This window comes from Ambystoma mexicanum, chromosome 1q (genome assembly GCF_040938575.1).
Source record: "Ambystoma mexicanum isolate Mex_15411 chromosome 1q, UKY_AmexF1_1, whole genome shotgun sequence".
NCBI classification, from domain to species: Eukaryota; Metazoa; Chordata; class Amphibia; order Caudata; family Ambystomatidae; genus Ambystoma; species Ambystoma mexicanum.
In genome coordinates, this window is record NC_090922.1 from 595,201,424 (window position 1) to 595,228,257 (window position 26,834).

At 46.3% G+C, this 26,834-nt stretch overlaps 1 protein-coding gene across 8 annotated transcripts in view; it reads right to left on the reverse strand.

Moving 5' to 3' along the window:
• The window catches only part of ZBTB37 (zinc finger and BTB domain containing 37), a 189,167-nt gene that overhangs the window by 37,746 nt on the left and 124,587 nt on the right, over positions 1 to 26,834 (reverse strand). The window contains exon 4 of one of the 8 annotated variants that reach the window (XM_069641124.1): positions 8,389 to 8,521. The exons of the other annotated variants lie outside the window; for them this stretch is intronic. Coding sequence (XP_069497225.1) covers positions 8,414 to 8,521 — 108 coding nt within the window. The 3' untranslated portion in view covers positions 8,389 to 8,413. Of the gene's footprint in view, positions 1 to 8,388; positions 8,522 to 26,834 lie in introns of those variants that run through there. 8 annotated transcript variants of the gene reach the window in all.

The following is a 26,834-nucleotide window of genomic DNA, read 5'->3' on the forward strand; positions in this document are numbered from 1 at the left end:
TGGACCACGAACCTGAGGAATTTTCGGTGCCCCTTTAGGATGGGAATATGGAAGTAGGCATCCTCCAAATCCAACGACGACAGGAAGTCGCCCTCCTCCAGCTGACCCAGGACGTGCTGGAGGGTGACCATCCGGAACTTCTGAGCTTTGATGAACTTGTTCAGCCGTCGTAGGTCTAGGATGGGGCGCCATCCTCCAGTCTTCTTCTTCACGAGGAAGTATCTAGAGTAAACTCCGGAGCCCCGAAGCCTCCTTGGGACGAGTTCGATGGCGCCCTTCCTTAGCATCGCCCTTACCTCCCGGAGAAGCTGAAGGACGTGAAGCTCTTTCCTGGCCACAGGGCTGACGCGCGGGCACCTTCTTTGAAACTCGAGCGCGTGGCCCTGGGCTAGGGCGTCCAGCACCCAACGGTCGGTGGAGATGGGCTCCCACACGCTGACGAAGCTCGCCAGCCGGCCTCCCACCGGGGTGCTTCGGTGGGGGCCGGACACCACGGCCGGTTCAATCCTGCTTAGACGAGGCTTTGCCGCCTTGACCTCCTTGGCGACGACGGCGGGGTCCGCCTGACTTGCCTCGTCCCCTGTAAGCTTCTTGAGATGACGAACGGGCCGCTTGACGGTTGGTGGAAAATCCGCCGCCGGAACCTTTGGAGGCGCCCTTGCCTCCGCCGCTCCGAAAGGGCGGCCGCCGTTGCTGGAGAACCCCGAGAGCCCGGGCTGTCTCCGTGTCCGCTTTAATGGCTTGAAGGGAATCGTCCACTGTTTTGCCAAACAGGTTGTTCCCATCGAACGGCATGTCCAGGACTCTGGTCTGTACGTCTTGACGGAAGTCAGTAGCCTTGAGCCATCCACGCCGCCTAAGGCACACGCCGTTGCCCAACTGGCGAAATCCAGTGTCGGCGATGTCTGTCGCAATAGTGATGGCGTGGTCCGACGCCACCTCACCTTCCTGCAAGATCTCCAGGGCATCCGCCCTCTTGTCGTCCGGTAGGAAGTCCAGCAGGGGAGCCAGCTTGTACCACAGCTCCCTGTCGTACCGGGCTACGATAGCCAAGGCGTTAGCCGCCTTAATCGTCGTCGCTGCAGACGAGATGACCCTGCGCCCCATCGTGTCCAATTTCTTTCCCTCGCCGTCCGGCGGGGAAGTCGACGTGGAGGCCGCAACCCCCCCCCCCGCTTTCTTCCTGGCCGCCGCGGAGACGACGGAGTCCGGGGTAGGCTGCGCCCGGAGGCACAAGGGGGCCGCGTCCGGGACCCGGTACTTCTTCTCGTACCGGTCCCTTCTAGCCGGCGTCGTGGATGGGTTCTTGAGGAGGGCGAGGCCCTCATCCCAAATATCGTCCAGTAGAGGTACCGCGAGGACCGTCTTCCTCTTGGCCTCGCGCCGCTGATAAAGGAAACCTTCCTTCTTCTTCTCCTCAGGGCAGAGCTGGAAGAGCTCGGATGCCCTGGCGATCATGGAGTGAAAAGATCCAATCTCGTCGGGCGGGGAAGCCCGGGTGGGAGGAGACGACGGCAGATCCTCGTCGTACACCTCGTCGTCCGTACCCGTTGCGGCCGTGTCAGTCCCCGTATCATCCCCTCGAGTCGTGGACGGGGAGGAGGGCTGAACGGGGCGCGACGGCTGAAAAGGAGGTGGAGGGTGAATCCTTCTTTTCTTAGGAGGGGGGCTGCCCGAAGGGCCTGGTTCCGGGTCCCCCGACGGGAGTGGTTCCTCCACTGGTAACGGCAGTCTCGTCCTTATCTCTGAGCATAAGGACTGTATAGCCAACAAAATGGCCGCCGAGTTGTCTTGCGGCACTGGCAGAGGGGAATCCGACGGGCTGTCAGGGGCCCCGTCTGTACCCTCGACGGGCTGGTCTTCTTCCACGCCAACGCCGTGGCTTAAGACCTCGATCAGTTCTTCCTCAGAGGTTGAGGCCGAATCCACGGCGAGCTCCTGCTCCCCCTTTTTCTTCTCCGTCGGAGGTTTCACGGGGGTCCTGTCGATGGGCATAAAAGAGGACTCCCTCTGCGGTGGCAGGGAGACTCTGAGCCCCGAGGTCGCCACCACCGGCGTAGCCTCCACAGGCTGAGCCAGGGCCGCCGCGACTGTCTCGATAGAGGCCTTGGCCGGATGGATTAAGGCTTTCACCACACTTGGTGCGCTCACCGCCTTCTCCTTGAGGGGGGGGACACTGCCTCGCTCCCCCTCCGCCTTCGAGCTCGACCGGGGCCTCTCCAGGAGCTTCGCCGGGTGCTCGGCCTTCCTCTTACCCGACCCAGAGCGTTGGCTCGTGGTTGATGGTGCCGGGGAGGGTGCGCCCTGCCTGGTGCCTGTAGAGCCCGACCGTTCGGCGCTCCCGGTGCCAGCGGACTCGCGGTGCTTGGCCTTATGTTGGACCCCCGTCGCCGGGGCGTCCTCAAAGGTCTTAGAAGACCGCTCGGATTTCTTCTTCTTCTTCTCGCCGGACGGGCTCTTCCCTTCCAGCCAGTTGGCGAGACGTTGATGGCGGTCCTTCATGGTCCGCTCCGACATGTTGCCGCAAAACGCACAGTCCTTCTCCACGTGCGTCTTGTCTTCATGTAGGCAGTAAAGACAAAAGGAGTCTTCGTCTTCCTTAAAGACATTCTGCAGCTGGCATCCAGGGCAGACCCTGAACAGCTTTCCGGGCGTCGAGCTTCCCTTCTCCTGGGCCATGACCGAGATGGGCCTGAGAAACTTCTGGAGTCCTCCAAAAGCATAGCTCGACGAATCTTCACCCCTGAGGGGCGTAGACCAATCCGACACGGGTCCCCGTTGATCGGATGGAGAGTCGGTGGAGCTTGAGGCTCTTTTGACCGAAAAAAACGAAGTTTTTGAGAAAAAAACGTGAAAAAATAGCACTAACACGCGAGAGCAATAGCACGAGGATCCCAACACATGAACGTGCGGTAAAAATCTGAAGATGGCTGCCAGAGGCGGGGCTTAGGTAGAGGGCAGTCATTGGCTGTGGTCAGTATGACGCAGAGACCAGTGATTGGTTACTACTACGAAAGACAGATCAGAAACGAAACTGATACTGGTTTTTTCTTTACCGAGGATTCCCAGCCTGACGACGGGGAATATTCATGAGCATGTGAATCCATGCCAGACCCCATGCTGGAGAAAGGAGGGTACTCCTGATGGGTCTGGCTAGTGAAAAGTTGAAGGCAGGGCAAGCTCTGGTGAAACACTGGTATGACCAGAAGGCTTCCCTCATCAATTTCACACCTGGTCAGCAAGTCCTGATCATGAAGCCTATAAGGCCTAGCGCTTTACAGGACAAGTGGTCAGGCCCTTACACAGTGGTGGAGTCACTGGGTGAGGTCACTAGTTAGTGGGCCTTGGAAGGACTGGTCAGGCTCCAAAACTGTTCCATGTAAATAGGCTGAAGGCTTTCATCCCAAGAGTTGAAATCATAGTACTGCTGTTGGCTTCAGATGTTGAAGAGGAGTCTGAACCTCTTCCTGACCTGTTCCAAAGCAGTCAATACAAATGGAGTTTTGTGGCTATCTGTATTCTGTCTCCTCCCCAATACATTTCAGCACATCATGAGCAGAATCTATTTTGATAAAGCAATGTATACCTATGGCTTAAGTCCTTAGCTCCAACTACATGTCCCTATGGTGGAAAGGAATCCGTTCCTGGTTGGACCAAAGGAACAGCCAAAAGGAACTCTCCCTATCCTGGCTCACTTCTTTCCTACAATTTCTAAAAAGGTGCACAGGTGTTCCATGCAGAACCTGTGCAGCATGTCCGTTTACGAATCGATCTACAACAGTAGATATTGGCTGGAATACGCCATGGGAACAAAGGACGCTGACTTATTGCAACACCTCAAATGTGGTTTACCTAATAAAGTGCCCCTGTGATAAAATCTACATCGGGATGACAAACAGGAAAAATAAAAACAATAGGAGAACACAGATCCAATATTAGGACGAAAAGAATCACTGCCCCTCTAGAAGAACATTACCTACTACATAAACATTCTGAGAACGATATGAACTGGACTAGTCTTGAGAAGGTTAAGACTCCACAGAGGGGCGGAAATCTAGCTGCTATGTTGCTAAAACGCGAACAACTGTGGATATTCAGATTAAAGAGCCACATTATTGGCCTCAACAAAGGTATATGCTGGCAAACATTAGCAGTCCAAAAATGAGTCTGCAGAAAATCATTACCAGTGGATTGGTAGAAGAAGGAGAAAACACAACATACACTGCCCTAACTAGGCCACTCTAAGCACATTCATAAATTAAGGCAGCCCAAAACCTAAGAAACCCACATTCACGCACTCTACACACCGCGGGAAATTAGTGTGATGCAACTAAAAATGTAGCGAGCTCATACATATGTTTTTAAATACTCCTTTGGCATATCTGTTAATATGCTATGTGCCAACAACTATAAACAACTTATGCCTTCTTAAAACGATCAGACGGCACTTGAGAGGGCAGAGCACAACAGACTGCCTGGATGTTAACAAATCACAATATAAATAGGAGTAGGACTAGTGGCTACCACCACTACATAAATAAACCCCTCCCAAGATGGCAGCCGACACCGGAATAGAAAACAAACTCGGCCGGAGCGGCGTGAACATGACATTTAAGGTAAGAAAGCAAGCGGCCGTAATGAGAAAGAGGGAGGCGCTCACACATAGAACGCCGGGCAGGCTACACGTGAGAACAATTAGCATGCCCCCGCGTAGCACAGCACACGCATTGCCTGAACCTTGACACAGGCATAAACATCATGCCCACACTGTATGTGTAGTTCAGAAGAACGGGCACTACACGCAGCAATCTTCCATTGGGGAAAGGCGCCGCGTAGCATATGGTCTACTTTAATTTTAATTTTCCACACAAGTAGAACTATTAGGCGCCATAGTACGTGTTGTGCATCAGAACACGCAGTGATCTATCAGTTGTGTAAGGCACAACATAAGGAGGAAATCCCAGTCTCCTTAGAGCTGACACGATATACGATACGCAGTGAATGCACTAATCGAAAAAATATATCTTGACAACTCACAAACTATAACACACGAGTTAACAGCCACGTACAGCACACATTAGGGAATGACACCTCGGCAGAGAAAAGGAAAAAACCTTCTATATCGAGCAAGGAGTATGTTGTCCAAGAACTCCACCCAAACTAATGTGCTTAGAGAAACAGCAGGGATACACTAACCACTCCTGACACACTTAGTTTTTTACCCTTTGCAGGCATGACAGCCCCTGGAAAACAATACCTGTGAAGAGAAATAAGACAAGAAAAAATGTGAATACCGAGCACCAATACAACCAAGGTGACGTTAAGTGTTGTGACACAAAAATAGTAGACCCTAAAATGTAAACAAACAAAAAGAGGCGGTAACGTGAATCTGACCAGGAGTCATTTACTTGAGAGACCAGAGCTCCTGGGAGGAACAATACAGAGACCGACCCGATGTTCTACCACATTAGACAACGGATGCCAGTAAGAGGAAGCATAAAGTATGTACTGTAAAATGAGTAGTAGTCAGAACCTTCAAGGTCCCTGATTTGTGCATTTTCCCTTATAGGGAGCCGATATGCAGATGAGATATCCCATCTAAATGAAACACGCAGGATCCAGACAAAGCAATTGAAGGAAAGAGAATTGTCATCACTGTCTTTTTATGAATGTATAGAGCGCCCTAAATAAGCATAATCTATAGTCCTGAAGAAAGCGGCAAACTATATTCCCCCGCTGAAACCAGTTGACAAATATAGGTTCAGGGTGATGACCTGACCCACTTGACTCAAAGAATCAATGTATGAGCTTGGTAAAAATGATTCATTGTTTTTACAACGCACAGAAGGAATGGGACCAATGAATATTGGACCACAGATCGCGCAGATTTTACTATAAGTCACACCAAGGGGTAGCAACATGAATAAAGAAATCTCCCACATGGCGTGCACCTTTTTAGAAATTGTAGGAAAGTAGTGAGCCAGGATAGGGAGAGTTCCTTTTGGCTGTTCCAAAGCAGTCCTTCAGACAGCTCCATTGAGGGTGTCCAAGTGGCCCCTCACCTGACTTCTGATCAACAGGCTGAAGTGAAAACTTTGCTTAGGCAGTTTTCCCCCTTGTTTTCACAGTCCCCTTGTTTGACACCTTGGTGCAGACACAGGAGACGGTGTACCTACCAAAAGTAGGGGATACAGAATGTCAGACAAAGTAAGGTCTTACATTAAGACAGAGGTGAACAAGATGTTGGATCTTGGGGTGATTGAACCCTCCAGTAGTCCTTGGGCCAGCCCAGTAGTGTTGGTTCCAAAAGCAGGTACTTCTGAACGGAGGTTCTGTGTGGATTACAGTGCTCTCTCTGAATGCTGTCACCAAGACAGATGCACACCCCTTGCCTAGAACAGATGAGCTGGCGGATACTTTGGGTGCCTCCAAGTACCTCAGCACGTTTGACCTTACTGCAGGCTATTGGCAAATAGACCTTGCAGAGCATGCCAAAGCGAAGACAGCTTTCTCAACATCAGAGCGTCTTTGCCAGTTCAGCGTAATGCCTTTTGGGTTGAAGAATGCCCCTGCCACTTTCCAGACGCTTGTGAATCATGTGTTGAATGGGTTGGATGAATTCTGTCTTGCATATCTGGATGATATAGCAGTTTTCAGTGCCACCTGGGAAGACCATGTGAAACACCTTAAGATTGTGTTACAGGCTCTTCAGAAGGCCCACTTGACCATAAAGGCCAGTAAGTGCCAGATTGGACAAGGATCAGTGGTCTACCTTGGACATGAAGTAGTTGGAGGGAAGATACAGCCTCTAGCCAGTAAAGTACAAGCAGTACAAGACTGGCCTACCCCCACTACACAGACCCAAGTGAGAGCCTTTTTGGGACTCAATGGGTACACAGAAATTTCATGGCAAACTATGGTACCATAGCTGCCCCTTTGACTGCTCTCACTACTCCAAAGAAACCCAAGAAGGTAACTTGGTCTGAAGTGTGCGAGAATGGCTTAAAACACTCCCTGTGCCAGGCCCCTGTTCCCAGGGCCCCTGATTACCAAAGACCTTTTATTGTGCAGACAGATGCCTCTGACACTGGGATAGGAGCTGTACTATCACAAGTAGATGAGAAGGGTAAGGAACACCCCATTTGCATCATTAGTCGCCAGCTTAAGGACCGAGAGCTCAGATGGTCCACAGTAGGAAAAGAAATGTTTCTGTTTTGTGGGCCCTAAGGAAGCTGAGGCCCTACCTTTATGGGACCCACTTCACTGTGCAAACTGACCATAAGCCCTTAAAGTGGCTAATGAACATGAAGAGAGAGAATCCAAAGTTGCTTAGGTCGTCCATAAGTCTGGAAGGCTTTGACTTCACTATTGAGCATAGGCCAGGTGTCCAACATAGCAATGCTGATGGGTTGTCCAGAATGTTTAACCAACCTGAACTAGAGACTCATCCAGGGGTGGATTAGTTCCCCCCCTGTCCTTAGTCTGGGAGAGGCGAGTGTTAGGAAAGATTATGTGTGTGTGTATGTAATTTTCCCTCCATTTGGCAACCCCCAAACGTTTTGCTGCTGTTTAGACATCCCTGACTTTGCCAGGGAAGCAAAGGCTTTTCGCTCACATTTGCAGAGCAGCTACATGGAGCTCAGTTCACACCTCACTCAGCACTACTGCATTGACACACATTCCAAAACAGATACACAGGTGGGACAAGCGGTTCTAAAACATCCATTTGCCGCTACTCCTTCTCAGAACCCACCACCTTCTCATAACACTCCTCGCTAATCTATGCATAGCATGTGATCTAAGCAGATTATCCAAGCATCAGAAGGAATAAATTACTCACCGTAATCTTATTTCTGGTGCTTGTATCTGCTTAGATTCACATGCGCCCACCCTTCCTCCCCTGAGGGAAGGTGCATAGATGTTTACTTGAGCTTTCCACATATGTATGTATCTGTTTGTGAACTCTGTACTCAACTACTCCTCATGCTACCTCATGTCAGAAAAAATACAATCTGAGGGACCCACACGCGTGAGGGATTATGGGTAGAGGGGATGTCACACTAGGGGTAGTATTACTAGCACGCCCTATTTCGACGCCCGTTTTCGAGTTTCAAAAAACTAATACCTTGCAGCTTCCACTAGATGTCGGCCTATGCATAGCATGTGATCTAAACAGATTACACAAGCATCAGAATTAATATTACTGTAATTGTTATAAAAAAAAGTCTAGTGTTTTGAATAGCATATAAATATTATTTGAATTTACACATTGGTCTTAAGATGCATGCAAGATAGCATATAGCTTAGAATATAGCTTCATTATGGAGACTTTGTAAAAAATCAGATTTCGTATAAATTCAATGAGAAATTCAGTAACTTGTACCTTATAATTTCTAAATGACATGATACGCAATTATATTCGATCCTTGCCTTGAAGCATATCGTCATAGCTTTTATAATGGTACATCAGGTAAGGTTGATTGTCCATAGTTTGCCATGATATTGTGTTACGATACGTAGACTGAAGGAAAATGCACAAGAAAAGATATTGAGAGTTCACCATTTTTTTCATAACAACCAACTCAAAACTTTCAGAGCACTGATGCAAAATTATGATCTCCCAATGAGTGAACTATGGCACTATCTCCTTCAAATGAAGATGTCCTCACATTTTGGGATGACGTTTACAATTGCCTCCTCCTCAACAATTCTCTAGACCAATGCTCAAAGGGAATCTGAAAATTAAGCAACTGGATGAATTTGGAAAACACAGACTGGATTCGGAAATGGAACAAGGGACAGAAATCCCCATCACTAGCTGGAACAAAACTCCTGATATTCTGCAGACACAAATAAATATGCATTTTAAATTAAGGCTCAAAAACTGCTCTTTCAGCTGCATTGGTGCCCTTCCAAAATTAACAAGCTATTACTGAGCTCCCATTCAGAGAGACTTATCCCGCTTGAGAGATGCTGGATGAAAAATAATCCTTAAACACTCAAAAAGCATCAAAGGGTCAAAGCTGGAAAAGAGGATCGTGCACCTGAGCAAGTTGGCATCTGTGGAAATAGTAACAATCTGGACACAGAGAGGATGTGGTTAAAGTATTAATAGGTGTACATGTGACAACACTAACTTGACCGGAGCTAAATGACAATGGGAATAGTACAATGATACTCTGTTGAGGAAAACTATTACGCCATGTATTCCTTTCATAACTTTTTCATGAATGAACTACCTTTTCCTTATATGACACCGGTCAACTAAAGCACAATAAAATAAAAAGTACATCTACGATTGTTTGTGCGATATGTATGTGCCATGTATATGATGCATATCAGAATGAATCATCCAATGTGAGTTTCTTTAACACACAGATATCTATGGAACTTCGAAAGCTAATGCATTGTTCCACCTTTGCATACATTTATATTTCCAGTTAGCCCAAAAAAAGTTGACTGCATCTGTATTTTATATGATTTTCAAAGCTGGACTAACCGCATTAAACCTTTCTTTGCACTAGTAAAATATTACAATTGTAGGAACACTTATTCACAACACGAATTCACATCTGTGGGGCAATACCCACTTTCGATCAGTTATTAAATATATCCAACCTGCAGGATTTCAATAGGTTCCTAAGGCTCTCTGAACCGTGTGCAACATTTTCTTATTTTTAGAGATTTTCAGTGCATTAAAATAGCATACATTGCATGCATTGTGCTTATTCTCATTTATCAACATATTCAAATAAGGATTTATTTCCACAGTTTATTTTGATACATATCCTGTTCACTCTTGTTATAGTTGTACCCTTGTGTTATTTTACCTCCGTAATTATTTTGCATTCTTTCGAACACTAAATAATTATTTGAATGTACACATTTTAAAATCTAGATGAAAGACTTGAATGATTCAAATAATATTGTTGCTCATGCTACCACTGACAAACAGACCTGTTGGCAACGTGGCTAAAAGGGAGAAAAACTAACATGTTAGTAAACTGCAAGGGAGCCAACACCTCTGGGAAGAGATTGTGGTGTGGGTTAATCTGTGCCAAGCCAGTATAACTCCCATGACTCTGTGTCCCTCCTCCCACCAAACCAAAACACAAAACCCAGACTTGGTGTACTGCCTGCACACCCCCACAATAGCCATTCCCTGCCCCCTCCCTCCTCTTCAATAATATAAAATCTATAGCTGTGTCCTGCCATCTCACACCCACAACACCCATTCCTGGTGTCGTGCCTCAACACCAACCATAACACAGAGCTCAGAACTGGTGCTCTTCCGCCCCTAAAACCGTAACTCAATAACAACTTTGCATTCCTCTGCCCCACCAAACACAATATTAAAACAAAAGGACACGGTATACTGCCCCATATCCCCATAACAACCATAAATGGGATGCAGTCTACTAACTTCCACAAACCCATAACCTGGTGTCCTGCCAAACCACCACCTACAATACAAAACCAATAGCGGAGGTTCTGTTTCCTCATTCTGGCAAAATTGCCTTTCTTCAGGTAAAGATATCTGAGGATTTAGTGTTTTTCTTTGTGTTCATGTTCCACAGATCGTGGTGTACTTTACTGATATGGCAGTCCATTAGCTGTTTCTAATTTCCAGTTTAATTGATGTTTTAGTTTAATACTGGATTTTGTCCCTCCCAAGAATGGAAAACTACAGCGTCTACGTCTTCAGTGAGAGCAGTTCGGCAAGCCGTGTCAGTCGCTGATGGTTGTCAGGGACGCTACGCAAATAGATCTTGTGTCGTGGAAAAGCTATGACATTCGGCAAATGTTTCAATCGGGTGTTACTCATCCTTCAGTTGCAGTTTTCTGAGAGTCCAGTCGGATGCTGGCGTTCGAGAGCGTTCTCTCCTCGCGTCCCGTCGCAACTCCCCGTTCGCAGCCTAGCCGAACTGCTCTCACTGAAGATATCAGTGGAGTACACCACGATCTGTTGGAACACAAACCCAAAGAAAAACACTACATCCTCAGATATCCTTACCTGAAGGGCAATTTTGCCCAAAACGCGTAGTAACTAATAGGACATGACCATCAGAGAAACCCCATCTCTTCAAGAACTCTAATACTCGTTCCTATCGAGATGTCTGATTTACTCAGGATTCATTAATTTATTTGTTTTGATATTACGAAATAATGTCATTGAATGTTCACTTTATTTTATGTTGTTTAATAACAATTGATTAAGATCAGCCACCATCTGAGTGGCACACGTACATGTAAACAACAATGAAGTGTAAATAATATGCTTTTTAAATGTAATACTAGTTACTCACCTTTTTCAATATGAGATGCAAGAAGTATCTTACCCATTAAGTTTCTTTATGCACAAACTAGTAAAACTTTACGTTCGACTAACTTATCCATGGTGAAAATTATTCGAAAATGACTTGACAATTGCATTGTCTATTGTATGCCCCGAGTCTTGCCCTTAAATGTTTTCGAAGGACCTTTTCTTTGAACCTCAATGTGATCTTGTAGCCAAGATCTGACTGGGAGCACCAAAATCTTCCTTTATTATATCAGAGTTGTTGAATCCTCCCAACTATTGAGCGCACCTCTACCCTCGATCCTTCCATCTGGAACAAGCTCTGCCTGGCTCCCCCACCTGTGTGCACATACCCACCATGACCTGCGGTGCCTACTCACTCGCATAGTTTGATTTCTAAGCTTGTGCTGGACTGAAAGCAAGGTGTGTTTGTAGAGACTGAATTCATTTTGTGTTTTGGATGCATGGTTTACTATGGGGAGGTTGGGTGACTGAACAGATATAGGCATCAAAAGGGCTATTACTTGGGCTGGGAGGATAGCTCGGGAGCAATGCTTTTGTCTAGGAGGCAAGACAACGCAGACAACACAGGTTTGAATCACGGTCAGACGGTTAGAGACTGGTTCCCGGTATTAAGCATGCTATAAAAGATAAATGAACATCTGCCTTCAGGGGCTTGTGAAGTCTTTTAGACTCGTGAAGTGTATAGATTAGTAAGAAATGTTTTAGATTTGTGGTTGATGGCATGCTGATGGAATAGCAGAAACAAGATATGCAGCACTGCTTGTGCCATCAGAGAATATGCCTGCGTATCGAGTGTTCATGCAGGGGTCCATTTTTTATGGTTCTGCTGTCCCTTTTATGTGACACGTACACTTTCTTGCCCCCCCCCCCCACTTGTTTTTTAGGATTTCTGATCTCTGTTGTTGGAGGAACTTTAACTGAAGTCCTCTTGCTAATGCAACTCTTTTATAGTGTATGGTAGCCTATAGGGCTCGTTGTACCGGGGGTCTTTAAGAATCCTAGTTTGCCCATAGGGCAATTACATCACCCTACAATGGTTTTAGGGTATAGGCTGGTGGCGGCTGTGATTTAGCTTTAGCTTCACTAAGGTGCAAGCAGATTTACTGCATTAGTAGCCCAATGTAACGCATTGGTAGCTATTGGTTTACTTATACATTTTTTATAAGCCCCGTCACAGCCATTTTGTTTTTGAGCCACCCCTTTGAGAAAACCATGAGGAAGACCTAAAATGGCTGTTGTGCACATATGGCCCCACTCTAAACCCAGCACTGCACCCTCTATTGTTGTTTGGACTGGTTTAGACCAGCTCCTAACCCTAGAGAGGCCTTACACATCCTGTGCAGGTGGAGCTGAATCTTTGGTGGGTTTTGGGGCAAACATGATTGGCTGGCCGACAAAACCTTTGTTTAGGTGCCCTCGTGTGTCATTTGAGGGCTGGCTTAGGCCAGCCCATGAGTGTATGGGTTTATCTAGGTGAAACAGACTCCGCCTCAGTTCTGCTGGATTTGTGCTAGAGTCTGTTCAACTCTGCAGTTTTACTTACCGGCTAGAGGTTTTGTCGCAAAGAAGCTGCGGCTTAAATTTTGAGTAAAGGTTTGGCCACACAGTCTGGGTTTGTGTCCCATAGCCTGAACTTGGATTTTTGGTTGCTGGACATCCTTTTTGGGCGGTCCTCTTTCCCACTCTTATCCCCCAGTCTTCTGCATTGTCTGGACTGGGATTTCCCTGCTGGGACTGCCTATGTATTTTACTGCCTTTGTTGTGTGCCTTGGTTTAGGAAGCTGCCATCCCCAAGAATTTTATTGGAACACTAATATACCACTACTCTGGTTTAGGCAGTCCTTGGTAATCTCCATCATAGCCTTTATCATGGGAACTTTTTCTACTGGTTGGCTGCCCTTTCTTGCCCATTAAGCTGTCAGAATCTGCTAGGCTGGGTTCCTCGGTCTTCCTGGAGCCATTGTTGCGATTTTCTTTAATTAATTTAGTGTTTGACAGTTTATTAAACTGTTAAGGATTTGATATTGAACCTTGAGAAAACAAAATATATGTACGTTAGTGGGAAGAGACAGAAAGTGGGTCCTATGTATATTCATAAAGGACGCATTGAACAAGTATTAAGTTAGACATTTGGGGATTCTCATGGAGGAAGCAGCTCGGCAACTCAAATTAAAAACGGAGAAGCAAAGCAAGGCGATATTAACGATAATGATTGAAAAAGTTGCTTTGAAAACTGCATGTTATTCCACGAAAGGGGCCTTAATATTGTATAATCTAAGTTTTTGCTCCACTGTATTATATGGTCTGGAAGCTGTGATTATGACGAGAGATGGCTGGCTGGATGTACTGGAGGGTATCTTTTGGAGGGCCATTCTGGGGGTGCCTCTGCTATACCTATGGCAGCCTTAAGATTGGAATTAGGCATAATGCCACGGGTGGGACAATTAAAATGTAAATGTGGGGTGCTTTATATACAAATGAGGAAAGGAACAATATGCCCACTGTTGAATTTGTTGGGTGATGTAAAGGTTAAGTATGGAATGAAATTAGAAGATGTTTTAAAACTAAATGAAAATTGGTTGGGAGCCTGACGGGCAGAGAAATCTCTCTTTATGAAGTCTTTTTTTTTTTTTTAAATGCGTCTTTGGGACTGGCAAATGCATTAGGCGCATTCATCATGATTACAAAGTTATTTTAGTAGTCTTTCACACATGCTTTTTAAAACACGAAAATATTGCAATATTTGTTTTATTGCTTGTGCTGAATCAATTATCTACAATATCAGTGTGTGGCCCTCGTTTGGGGTTTCCAGGAGACAAAAAATCATGCAGAATTTGCAATTTCTCACGAGTGCAGGAGACAAATAGGCATGTGTTGACAACTTGTAAGGTGTTGGGTGAGGTCATCATGAGTATCCTACAGCATTGTGTGTATAATTATGATATGATCAAGACAAATACATTTTGGCAGTATTGTTTGAATTCTGATAGTTTAGCAGTTAAGATAGCACTTTAACGGATAGGGAAATTGATTGAAATAAATTAACTATTTAGATAGGCAGTGAATGATGGAATATAATGTGAAGATATAATGAAATATTTAGACATGGTTCTGCTGTAATTTTATGATATATTGCTCATATGAATTAAGAGTTCCGTCAGGTGCTTATGTTTAAATGGTAATGATTAATGAAGCCTGAGAATTGTGTACATTTTACTTATTTGTATGTGAAAAGTTTCAATTAAACTGACGCATTATCGAATAAACATTTTAAAACACTAACACTATAGACTGTACCATCTTTGCGGTTGTCACTCCTGGCTCGTGGGTCCCACTCCTATGATGGCCCTTTATTCTTTTCGACTGTGGGTTGCGATTGCTTCAGTATTCACATCCCCGAGTGACTGGATCCTGTAAATTGCCCTTCGAAAAACTCACTGGGTTGTTGTGCGTTTCCCGAACCATATTTTTAGGAACCACCACCGGCAGTACTTTCCTCTGGGTACTGGGTTGGTGAATTATTCCAAATAATTACCATCAGGAGCTGCCATGGTCTGTGGTTAAAGGTCCCTTTTGTATTTAGCCATTCACTTGAGATGGCCCGAATCTTTATTTGCTTCTCTTCTTCCTGTGGCTGCTCGGCCTCAAACCAGGCATTGTATCACTTTAATCCTCTCCTCTGAAGCCCTGCAGGGTTGGTTGCTCTCTTGCCCACACCTACTGGGTAGAACCAAGACTTACTTATGTTTTACCCATAACAGAGGCCGTGCCTACTAACTGTGATCCCTTAATTCCTATGCATACTTTTAAACTTCTGAAGCTCTCCTTAAGTGAGTAAAAAGGTACTAGGTTGCATTTTGAAATTCTTCCTGGATGCGCCCCACGAGTCCATGGAATTTTAGACCAAAGACTAGATTTCTAGCAAGTACCACTCATTTTATCTGTATTATTAAAGCCTTACTTTGCAGTATATTAAAAATAGCTTGTATTACTGCATCATTGTAAAGTAATACTGTATCTATTTTTCTAGGAGTTAATGATTCTGGTGCCACAAGCCTAATTGTACTCAGACCTTTGGTGACCTCTGGATTTATGTTCTAAAGTATTCACCCCCAATCATTCCACGCAAGAGCTATATTAAATGTATGGTGAAAATTTGTAGCGTTCATGTTACTATGTTTGAGCTGGTCAGAAATTACTGTGACTGTGTTGGGCTGTGGTGTGCTAATTAGTGATGTATCAATGTGTTACGATTGTCTCAGGGTACCCTTTTACTCCCACCCCTTTGCCCTGTGTTGCGCCTACCACCAGGTAGTGAGCAACACATGCAATTTAGGAGTGGGTTGGGTTTTAGTTGACCATAACTGTTTTTTGCACACCAAGTTTAGTATGTGTTGTTTTAACTTAAGTACGGATTTTAACTTCTAGATATGTGTGATTTATTAAAAGTGTATGTTTTTCAGTACACCAATATGATGCATTTTCTTTCATTAACTGTGAGGAATAACTGTAGGTCACCACCAGTTTTGTTCCCTTTTCAGTTAGCCAAACTGCTGCCATAGCTCCCACTTTATTTCCTGGTCCTAACAATACACTAGTATTTTATTAATGTGTGTACAGAATGTGTGAACTCAATGTTGAGGCTTTGCAAATTATATCAAGAGGAACATTGCGTTGGGAAGCGAGCATTGCTCCCACCTTTCATGTGAAATGTGCCTCTGGAGTTGTTGGCATGGCTTTCAGTAGCACTCTTGTATGCATTGTACAATCCATTAGGCAATAGTGGATTAACATACAGGATTGCTTTCTTGTCATTCTGCAAAGATGACAAACTGGCTTGTTTTTCCACAGTTGGTTGGTGCGATTCAGGTAGGACATGACAACTGTGTGTACATCAAGTGTATGCTATGAAGTCTCTGGCTTTCAGAAAGAAGGTGGCAGTTTGATTGCTTGCAAAGAAATTTAGAAAGTAACTTTGCTGAGAATATTGGGTGTGTTCAGAAAATCCCATGTTATCTTTGTGTATGGTTACAAAAGGCTCGTCTACTGATATGGCTTATAACTCATTTTCCCTTGCTATTTAGGAAATAGCCTTTAAAAAGGCAACCTTCAATGTGAGAGATTTAAGGGACTATGTGTATTTATTCAAATGGTAGCATCCTTAGTCAGAGCAAGGTTGTTTTTAGATTCCATTTTCGAGCCAGCCTAGCAACTGACAGGGATATGTGGCTAACTCCTTCCATAAACACACTAACGACTGGTTTGTTCCGCCATGCATGATTACGCCATGATGCAGTATATGAAGTAAGTGCCACAAGATGTAACTTAAGTGAAAAGAACCCTAGACCAGAATCGAGGAGGAACAGTACGTATGTGACTATTTCTGGACGTAAAATATACCGGATTGTGTGAGGAATCAGATGATTCCCCAGAATACCTGGCCTGGGACCCTTCTCATGTGTGCAGGGAAAGGCAGACACTTCCTGACCCTAGGGGTGGTATTCTGTCAGAGGATCACATGGAGGAAGGGGGAGCAGGCAAGGATGAATGGGCAAACCCCTTTAATAACTTTCCCAGAGACCCTACAATCCAAATGGCTTACTGTAAAATCGAAACTGTACAACAGGGTGATTTGAACATTGGGGACTTCAAGTCTCACAATGCCCAAAGTACTGGGACGAAGAAGAGGGATGCAGAGACACTGAACTGCAGGTTGCAAGTTAATAGGGATAATGACCCACACCTGAGGGAGACTGGGAGGCATAAAAGGCCCCCTTAGTTTCAGGCCATAGAGTTAGAGAGAACAGTAGTGGGAGGTGGAGAGATTGCAGTACTCCACATGGCAGTTTCGACTGAAGGAGCGCAGAGGCGCCGGGAGCGCCATTGTTTGCCGAACGGATGCCGGTTCCGAGAGGGTCTCTTCCTTTACAGACCTTGATTGCAGAGGTTGCACAGCAGGGTGCGTGTTTTGTAAAAGCTTTCCCCTGGAGACCGTGGTTGCAGAGGTCGCGCTGCGGGATGTGTGAAGTTGAGAAGCCTTCCCCACAATCAGACAGGTTCCGGTGGCAGGCAAGCACCAGAGAGCCTTGCGAACAAGAAGAACAAGTTACTTACCCCTGGTAACGTTCTTTCGACAGGATGCTCCTCCAAGGTATTCCTCATCTTTGACATGTAGTGTTCCCAGCTCGGCTGCTAGGAGATTTTACGGCAGAGGGCACCCTACTTCGATGGCGTCAGGCCGATGTCCTTTGGAGGCCTCTGTCGAGGGTGATGGCATCGGATGTTATAAGTAGTACGTACTGCGCCTGTAGCCTCAGTTCTTGGTTGCCCCCCCCCCCTCCTCGTGTAGCAGAAGTGGCCATAAATTGGGCCTGACCGTACTCAGCCTTGTTGGAACGAAAGCTGGAATAGCATGGGAAATTCTACAGAGGGGTAGGATGGGAGGGCGATGAGGAATGTTCTACGAATGGATTGTGTCCTTCAACATAATCCTAATTTTTGACAGACTCCCAAAGCAGTATCCGTGATTGGAGGAGGGTAAAGAATGTTAGTAATATTGGAAGTTAAAGGGCAAAATAAAGAACTGCCTTTCCAAACGCCACATCCTGAGCATGGGAAGTATCCAGGGAATAATTGCTTGGTAAACGTGTGTATGGACAACCACGTTGCAGCATCACAAATGTTTTTTATAGGGACACCCCATACAGGGCTGTCGACGTAGCCATGCCTCTGGTAGAATGAGCATGCAAGCCCTCAGGAGGGACCTTGCCCACCAAAGTATAGCATTCAGAAATAGCGAGTATGATCCACCTAGACAAGGTCCGTTTAGACACAGCCTGGCCTAGTTTGTGCCCGGTGAACCCCACAAAGAGCTGGCCATCCACTCTCAACTTGGACATTCTGGAAATATAAAAGCTCAAAGCTCTCCTAGGGTCCAACCTATGAAGTTTTTCCTCTTTCTTACTAGGATGCTAGAAGATAGAAGGCAGACAGTACAATTTTCTGACTCAAATGAAAGTCCGAAACTACCATAGGTAGAAACGAGGACCTGACTCTAAACACAACCCTGTCCTTGCGGAATACAGTAAAGGGTGGCTTGGAACTCGCTCACTCTGCGTACAGATGTAACAGCAACCAAGAGAACAGTCTTAAAGGTTAACAACTTCAACGGACATGAGTGCAATGGTACAAAAGGAGCACCCATCAGAAATTGTAAGACCCAAGTTAAAATCGCAAACAGGAACGGTTAAGGCGGGAACACATTAGTGAGCCCTTTGAGGAATTGAGTAACCAAAGGAATCTTAAAATAGGAGCATTCCTCGGATGCACGTTTAAAGCTGGAGAGCGCTGCTAGGTAACCTTTAATGGTCCCCACCTGAAGACCCTTGTGGGCTAAAGAAAGCAAAAAGGATAGAACATCCAGGGGTTGAACACTGAAAAGAATTGGAATCGGAAGAAACTACCGAATCCAAAAGTCTGACCTGAAAGTCTGAAAATGCATACCAACAAAAGGTTCGAACGCCAAAAGTGCAAACCTTTGGTGGCATGCATTTTAGGTAAGTAAAAAAAAGACTGCAGAGGCTGCAGGGGTGTCCCCTGCAACACCCCGCTCACTATACTACAGAGTACAGTGAGCAGGGGTTGCGGGGGAAACCCCTGCAGCTGCCCGAAAATAGGACCCTTCTGCGCCGGTTCCCGATCACAGAAGTTAAAGGGAACTGGCACTGCAGGCACACAGCGCATCTTAAAAAGTTAAGTAGGGTGTGCGTGGGGGTATGGGTTTGTAGGGTTTTGAAATGTATGTTCACATGGGAAATGCACGCACATTTTGTGGTGCGTACATTTCCCATGCAAAGTTTTCCGTCGCTGACTTTTCAGCGATGGAAAAAATCACGTAGATCCAAAAGGAATAACATTCTTTTCTCTGCACCAGTTGCAGAACTTATTCCAATGGCACAGAGAGTTTGTTGCCGGCCGTATGGCCGAAAGCAACACCTCCATTACGTCATCCCGGAGGTCCCAATACTTGTATCCCAATCTTTCAGAAACCAAATGTGAGGGTTGAGAGTCTTGACCTCTGGATGGAGAACCTGACCTTCCTCTCGCGAGAGATGATCCTCTCTTTGGGGAAGACATATCCAAGGACAGATTGACATGTCCAGAAGATCGGGGTACCACGATCTCCTGGCCCCATCCGGGCCAACTAGGATCATGCGGGACCCAAACAGTCTTAACCTCCTGAGAACTTGAGGAATAACAGGGACTGGAGGAAAAGCATACAGTAGCGGGCATTCCGAATCCACCACGAACGCATCTCCTAGACCTCCTCTTGAAGGAAATTCCCTTGAGCAGTACTGCTCGCACCTCCGGTTGGTCCCGGTCGTGAACAGAACCACTTGAGGGGGTCCCCAAAAGGTGAAGATCTCTTGAAGGACTTCCTGAGCTATTTCCCACTCGTGGGAGACTGCGCTTTGCCTGCTTTGAGCATCCACTACCGTGTTTTCCTCTCCAGCCAGATGAACTGCCGCTTGGGAGATTCATTCTCAAATTGCCCAGAACCAGAGCTGCATTGACTCTCTGCACAGAAACAGTGACCCTAAGCCTCCTCTCTTGTTGAGGTAATGCATGGCCACTGTGTTGTCCGTCATGATCAAGACATTCTTCCCCCGCACAGACGGCAGGAAAGCCTTCAGTGCCAGCCTGATTGCTCCCAGCTCTAAAAGATTGATGTGTAGTTGGGACTCTGATGGAGACCAACGACCACTGGTCAGATTGTTGGCGTGAGCTCCCCACCCTCTGAGGGAGGCGCCCGTTACTACAGTAACTTCCGACCATGGTTGCCAAAAGGGTTCTCCCTTCATAAGGATTTCCTGGCAGGCCCACCACAGAAGATCCTGTGAGACCCTGACCGGAACCCAAAGGCAATCCGACATCCTGTCTGAGAATTGGCACCATTGAGTCCTGATCACCCATTGAATGTACCTCATTCGCAAACGGGACTCCGGCACCAGAAAAATGCAGGATGCCATGAGGCCGAGCAACCTTAAGAATTCAAAGGCTGGAAGACTCTGGGCAGTCTGAAATTCGGTTACCATCTGGAGAATGTTCTGAGCCCTCACCTTGGGTGGCGAGCATTTCCCCAAGGACGCGTCTAAGATAGCCCCGATGTACTGGAGCTGCTGGGAAGGTGTCATATGGGACTTCTTGAAATTGAGAAGAAGCCCAGTCTGTGAAGGGAGTGACAGGTAACGCTGAGATGATCCAAGGCTTGTTCCGGAGAACGCAGCCTGATCAACCAATCGTCCAGGTAGCGGTAGACGTGAATCCCCCCCCCCCCCTCTCCTGAGATGCGCTGGCACTACCACCATCAGTTTGGTGAAAACCCTTGAGGTGGATGTCAATCCAAATGGCAGGACTCGAACCTCAGGTATTGTTTGTGCTTGAGATGTATCGGCACATGAAAATAAGCATCCTGAAGGTCCAATGACACCAACCAATCGTGAAGTTGGAGGGCCTGAAGGATCTGAGAGAGAGTAACCATCTTGAGCTTGTCCTTCCTGAGGAACCTGTTCAAGCATCTCAAGTGCAAGATGGGTCTCAGTCCCCCGTCCATCTTGGGAATCAAAAAATTAGGGGAGTATCAGCCCTTGTTCCTCTCCACTAAGGCACTGGCTCTAAAGCGCCTTTCTTTAGCAGGTTTAATATTTCCTGCACAAGGAGCGGATCTGTAACCCTCAAAGAGAGTACTCCCGGTGGATTGTCGTGAGGCTTCTGTAGAAAAGGAATGCAGTACCCCTGGGCTATAGTTTCGAGAGCCCAAGCATCCGAAGTAATGGCTCGCCAGTCTTCCAGATGTTCAGACAGTCTGCCCGCACCAGTGAGTTGTAACCGAAGGCCTCATTGCGGTTTGGAAGCGGCAGTAGCATAGCCCAATGGCAAAGAGGCTGCTTCTTGAGCAGCTTTGGCACCTCTACCTCATCCACCACGAGGAAATTTATGTTGGCCTCTTTTGTCTGGCCATTCCTCTCGCCCTTCCAAATGAGGAATAGTAACGAAAGGAACTACCCCTCCATTGCTGTCCCCTAGGGCAAAAAGGCTGAGGCTGCCGGACAGCGACGGCCAAAGACTTGGCGGCTGCCTTAGAGGTCTGCAGTTTCTCAAGGCTCTCATCAACCTTGCTACCAAACAGGTGAGACCCATCAAACAGCATGTTCAGAAGGCAAACCTGCACGTCCGGTGGAAAACCAGATTTCTGTAACCACTCAAATCTGCATATTACAGTGCTCGTGGCCATGGACCTGCTGACACTGTCTGCAACATCCAACCTAGACTGAAGGGATTCACACGTGGCTTCCTTGCTGTCCTCAATAGGCAGGAATCCATCCCTTTCATCCCCTTCGGGATGATGCTCAGCCGCCAAGGAGATGCAATCCCACAGAGTGTGCGAAAATCTTTCTAAGGCACAAGAGGAGTTGGCCACCTTCAGTGCCATACTCCCAGCCGAAAATACCTTGCATGCCCATCCATCCACACGCTTATCATCCCTATCTGGAGAGATGGTAGGGTACGCCGCCTGCTTAGAGGTAGCCATGGCTGCCTGGGCTACCAGACTCTCAGGAGTGGGGTGAGAAGACAGCCAGGGTCGCTACTGGAGGGGCAGTATTTTCGCAGCAAAGACTTGTTCACAGCTGGATTAGTCTCCGGGGTTATCCCATTCTTAACCACCCGGTTCTGTAGAGTCACATGAAATGGCAATATGGGATCGGTAGGAGGACCCTAATCCAAAATGTAAGATCATCCTGATCATAGTGGGTAGGCGGCCGTCCCAACCCAAATACTCCACCACTCTCGACATAAGGCATCAGTAAGAGGAGTCGGCATGCTCACCAAGGTCTGGCCTGCCAAACTTCAGCATAGGAGAAGTGTCAATACCACTAGCATTATGCAAGGTATCACAGAGAACCTGCATACGACTCTCCTCCGAGATGATGCATTCCAGGACATTAGGGGTCCCAAAGTGGAGACCAAAATGAGCCTCACCCTCATCAGAATGCTCCTTCTCCTCAAAAATGGAGGTGAGGGACTTGAAAAAGTCTTTCTTCGGCAGTGGAGTAAACCTCTTCTTTGGAACCATAGTCAGAGGCTTCTGAGCCAAAATCGGCTCGACTCATCGGTTGCAGGCCCAGCTGGTCGGGAATTATGGGGCTTGGACACCTTGCCTACTTTGAGTTTCCCCTTTCGTTCCCGCAAGCCCTTTCCAGTCATCGACTGGCACTTGGAGTACGTATTCGTGTCATGGCCCCCTCTGAGGAACCACAGACAGACATGATGCAGATCTGTGAGGAACATCTTGGAACCGCAGTCCTAGCAGTTCTTGAACCTGGACCGAGGTGTCGGAGTAGAAGATGAAGACATATCGAAGAAAATCTTCACAGCAACAGTAGAAAGTACGAGGTGCGCCGAGTTTCTCGAAGCAAACACTTTTGCGGAAAAACGGAACCCAGGCTACAGGTGCCCTGCGCCCGACGCCATCGACGCAGGGCGCCCTCTGCCGAAAAATATCTGAAGCAGCCGAGATGTGGACACTACATGTCAAAGATGAGGAATATGTTTGAGAACACAATCCATTCGAAACGCTGCTTTTCCGAACGGCGCGGTTTGCGGAAAAGAGTGTAAAGCAGTTTTCCTTGCTGGGTGGAGCAGAAGCAGAAGAAGACCCAAAGGCAGCGAAGCGAGTGGAAGCGCACGCCAAACCCAGTGAGTTCACTAGCCTATTGTGACCCTGGAGTGCTCCGTGACCGCCTGCTGGCCAGGACTGGGTTTATTGAATGTTGACTGATGTAAAAAGAATAAAGTGACAGAAACCTATATTTTTGGACATCGAACTGTTATAAAGCAAGTAATACTCATTTTGAATGCCAAGCAGATACGAAGCGGAGAAAGTGGCAACACAAGAACTTGGCGCACAGGTCAGCAAAGTGTGTGAAGGTCAGAATGCAAACCAACATTGCCAAAAGCCAAGAGAGGGTACTATTATTAGAAGCCAATACAAACAAACATTGCCAAAACCAAGAGAGGACAATAAAGAAGCATGTTGCCTTTATATCCTATTGCCAGAGGGAGAAAGAAGCAATAGGAGGAACTGAGCTCACTAAGCATTGCCTAAGCCAAAGAAAAGCAGGAGTGGGAGAAAGACATTATCAGTACTTGGTTAATGCAATAGTGGGAAAAAAAGAGTGGCAGGAAGTTTCCCTTCTGACAGAAGGTATTCAGGAGGCGAGGCGCATAACATGCATTGCAAGTGGCAATCAAAAGTGTGGAAGAAACACCAATGTGTCTCATGTCTTTCCAAAATAAGTAGTCAAAACTGATGTTGTGGAAGGTCAAAGACTTTACAAGCTGTATGTAGTAGAACTGTGCCATAGAAGTGCTTGCAGTGTTAGTAGTTTAATTGGTCTTGGTAGGTGAGTACACCAAGACAAGTGACCTTGTAGTGGTAAACCTGGAAGGTGAGTGGACCAGGTGGAAGTTAATGATGTACTGTGGTGTGGTTAACAGTGTTGAAGTGGCAAAACCACAAAAGCATATTGTGAATTGTTGTGAAATCATCTTAACAAAATTAACATTGCTGGAGAAGTACTTCGTGAACTGTTTCAGAATCATCCTGACAAAGGCATTTTCGTGGATACTGATCAACTGTTAAAGTGTCAATTTTCGGAGAAGTTGTGTTGAAATCTCTGCCACAAGTGGGGAAATAAAGGACTTGTTGAATTTTTTAACTGTTGGTCAAGTCCAAGTGAGAGACTCACTGAAACCAGAGGAAATGTACTGGAACTTTGTTGCAAGAAGGGATTACTCTTTTGAACTGTGGAATGAAATCCTGTTGTGATCTAGGGAAGGGGAGTTTGCCCAAGTTACAAGGAGAAACAGTTGTCAGGTTGTGAACAAAACTGTTATTTTTATGTTATTTGAATTGCCAGATATTACTTGAGTATTGTATGTACAAGTGTGAGGTACAGAATCATTTTGATAAGAGTGTTTTCATTAGGTTATTTTGACAGGCAGGTAAATCCTCGTTAGGGTAGGGTAGGGATAGTGAGGCGTTTATCCAACCTTGTTGATATAGTAAAATGACATTTTATGAAAAACCTTTACAAAGTTGTATGCCTCACATTTCTGACCCCTCACAGTGGATTGCATCATTTATTACACAAAATGACAAACCTGTTCCAGAGGTTGTAGATAAAAATCGAACAATACAGCGAGAGGCTGAGAACTTTGAGAAGCTAGGGATCTGAGAGAGGTCTGAAAGACAAGAGTAAAAGCAGGACGATCAAGGAGGGTTCAGACCGAGTACACCCCTAGAAGAGTCTAACGAGGAGAAGCTTCTTTCTTTTCTTTTGCGTTTGTGCCTTTCCGTGAATGCATCTATGCACAATGGTTAAGGTCTTAAAAAGTGCACCCTATCTTCAATTTTCAGCCAGTGAAGCTCCCTTCTGGAGTTGCTGATATGCTCTGTTCTGGATTTGAGCTTGATAATTCTTACAGCATTGTTCTGTACAACTTGGTAGCTTTGTAGGCACTGCTTGGAGGCACCCAGGACTAAGGCGTTCCCATAGTCGAGGCGCGACAGGATGGAGCTTTTGCTATGGTCGCGCAGTTGACCTATGATATAAATGGTCTGATGGCTTTTATCAGTCGTAGATGGTAGGCACCGTTTTTTTTAATGTATTGTGCTTGGGCATCAGCCCCCAAGAATGCTTCCAGCAGCATACCGAGGGTTTTAACCTTGCTCAAGACCGATATGGGTGTAATCTTTGATCTGAAAGGATGTGTAGGAAGGGGATAACTTAGCACGGGCGGAGGTTGAACAGAAAATCATGAGCTCCGTTTTTTTCCCGTTAAGGCACATCCAATTGGAGTCCATCCACTGCTCCACGTGGTTATATATCGTGGTAAGTTGCTCGCTGTCTTTCTGATAATTGCCACTTAGTTCAAATACAAGCTGCATATCAACAGGGTAGTTAGTGAAGTAGGTGTTGATATGGTCGAGAACGAGGCATAGGTACCTCAAGTAGAGATTAAACAGCAGTGGTGACATGCTGGCCCCTTGGGGAACTCCACAAAGGATTTCTTTTTCCAAGGAGAACTTGTCCGCCCAGTGCACCCTGGATATTCTGTTTTTTAAAAATGACATTATCCAGCTGATGGCTTCGTCAGAGCAGTTGGTGGACTTTTTTAGAGCATTCTGGAGTAAGTTGTGGTCTGGGAGGTCGAATGCGGCGCTGAGGTCGAGTAGGATGAGAAGGCCTGTCTTACCCTTGTCAATAATACTGAACATTTTGGTCTGAAGATCTAACATAGCTCTTCTCGGTACTGTGGGCAGGGCGGAAACCGGACTCAATGTGGTTAACAACCACTGAACAGGTTATCATGCCTTGTTCTTCCGAGAGAGGGGCGCCTGCTACCTTTGTTGAATTATAAACAGAATATAGTTTGTAGTTTGGGAGTTCAGGAATTAAATACGACATCTCTTAATTGCCATAAGTCTGCCTTAGGTAGAAATCCTCACTCCAATATTAAATTACAAACCCTTTCCACAAACTCCCCTTACACTGACAACTTAATTCACAAAGCAGTCAAAACCAACAGTGAAATAGAAGAAACAAATGTTACTACTGTACAATCCACTAAGGACTTCAGTACCCGTAATGCCTATGTACCGGTTAAAAGTGCTGTTAATCATAATGTGCAGTCTAGTCGTTACAGGCCAAGGCACTTGAGCGGGACATTTAAACTCAGGAATGAGTTACATTGGAGAGGAGGAGACATGCAAGGAGCAGCTGAAGCGGAGGCCGCCCAAGATGCTGGGTCTGCCGTAGAAGGAAGAGAAGGAAGAACACCAGATAATGGCGACTCGAAAAGTGAAGGCGAGCAGCAGTGCAGAGGACGTGCAGCAGGAAGGGGCATGTCTATAAGCACAGCTGAGGGAGAAGACATGCTCCAAACTCAGCGTATGGCCTTTCGGTGTGCAAAGCTGCAGAAGATCATCAGAGCTGTCAAAGCTCCAGGAAAGAGCCGCGCAGTCCACCAAGGCAGAGGGAGCTGGAGACACTGCGGGTGGGATGCAGGAGGTCAACCGCAGCAGCCAACCATGAAGAGGAGATGCTGCACAAGAGCAGCGAGTTGGCTTGAGGCTAATGCTGACGCTGGGGCGCTCCAAAAAGGAAAACTGTTAAACTATCATTTTGAACACCAAACAAGTGGAAAAACATTAAAGAGGTTGCAAGGGCAGAATTCCTCTTATGCCGGATACCAATTGGGGGAAACCTATAACCTGCATTGCCAACAGCCAAGAGGCTGTGAGGAAACCATACAGAGGCGACAAGGGCGCAACTCTTATATGGGACACCAACAAGAGGACATTTGTAACCTACATTGCCAACAGCCAAAAGGCTACAAGAAGCAATCTGAGAACAATTCACCTACGTTGAGTTTCCAGTTTGGGGAA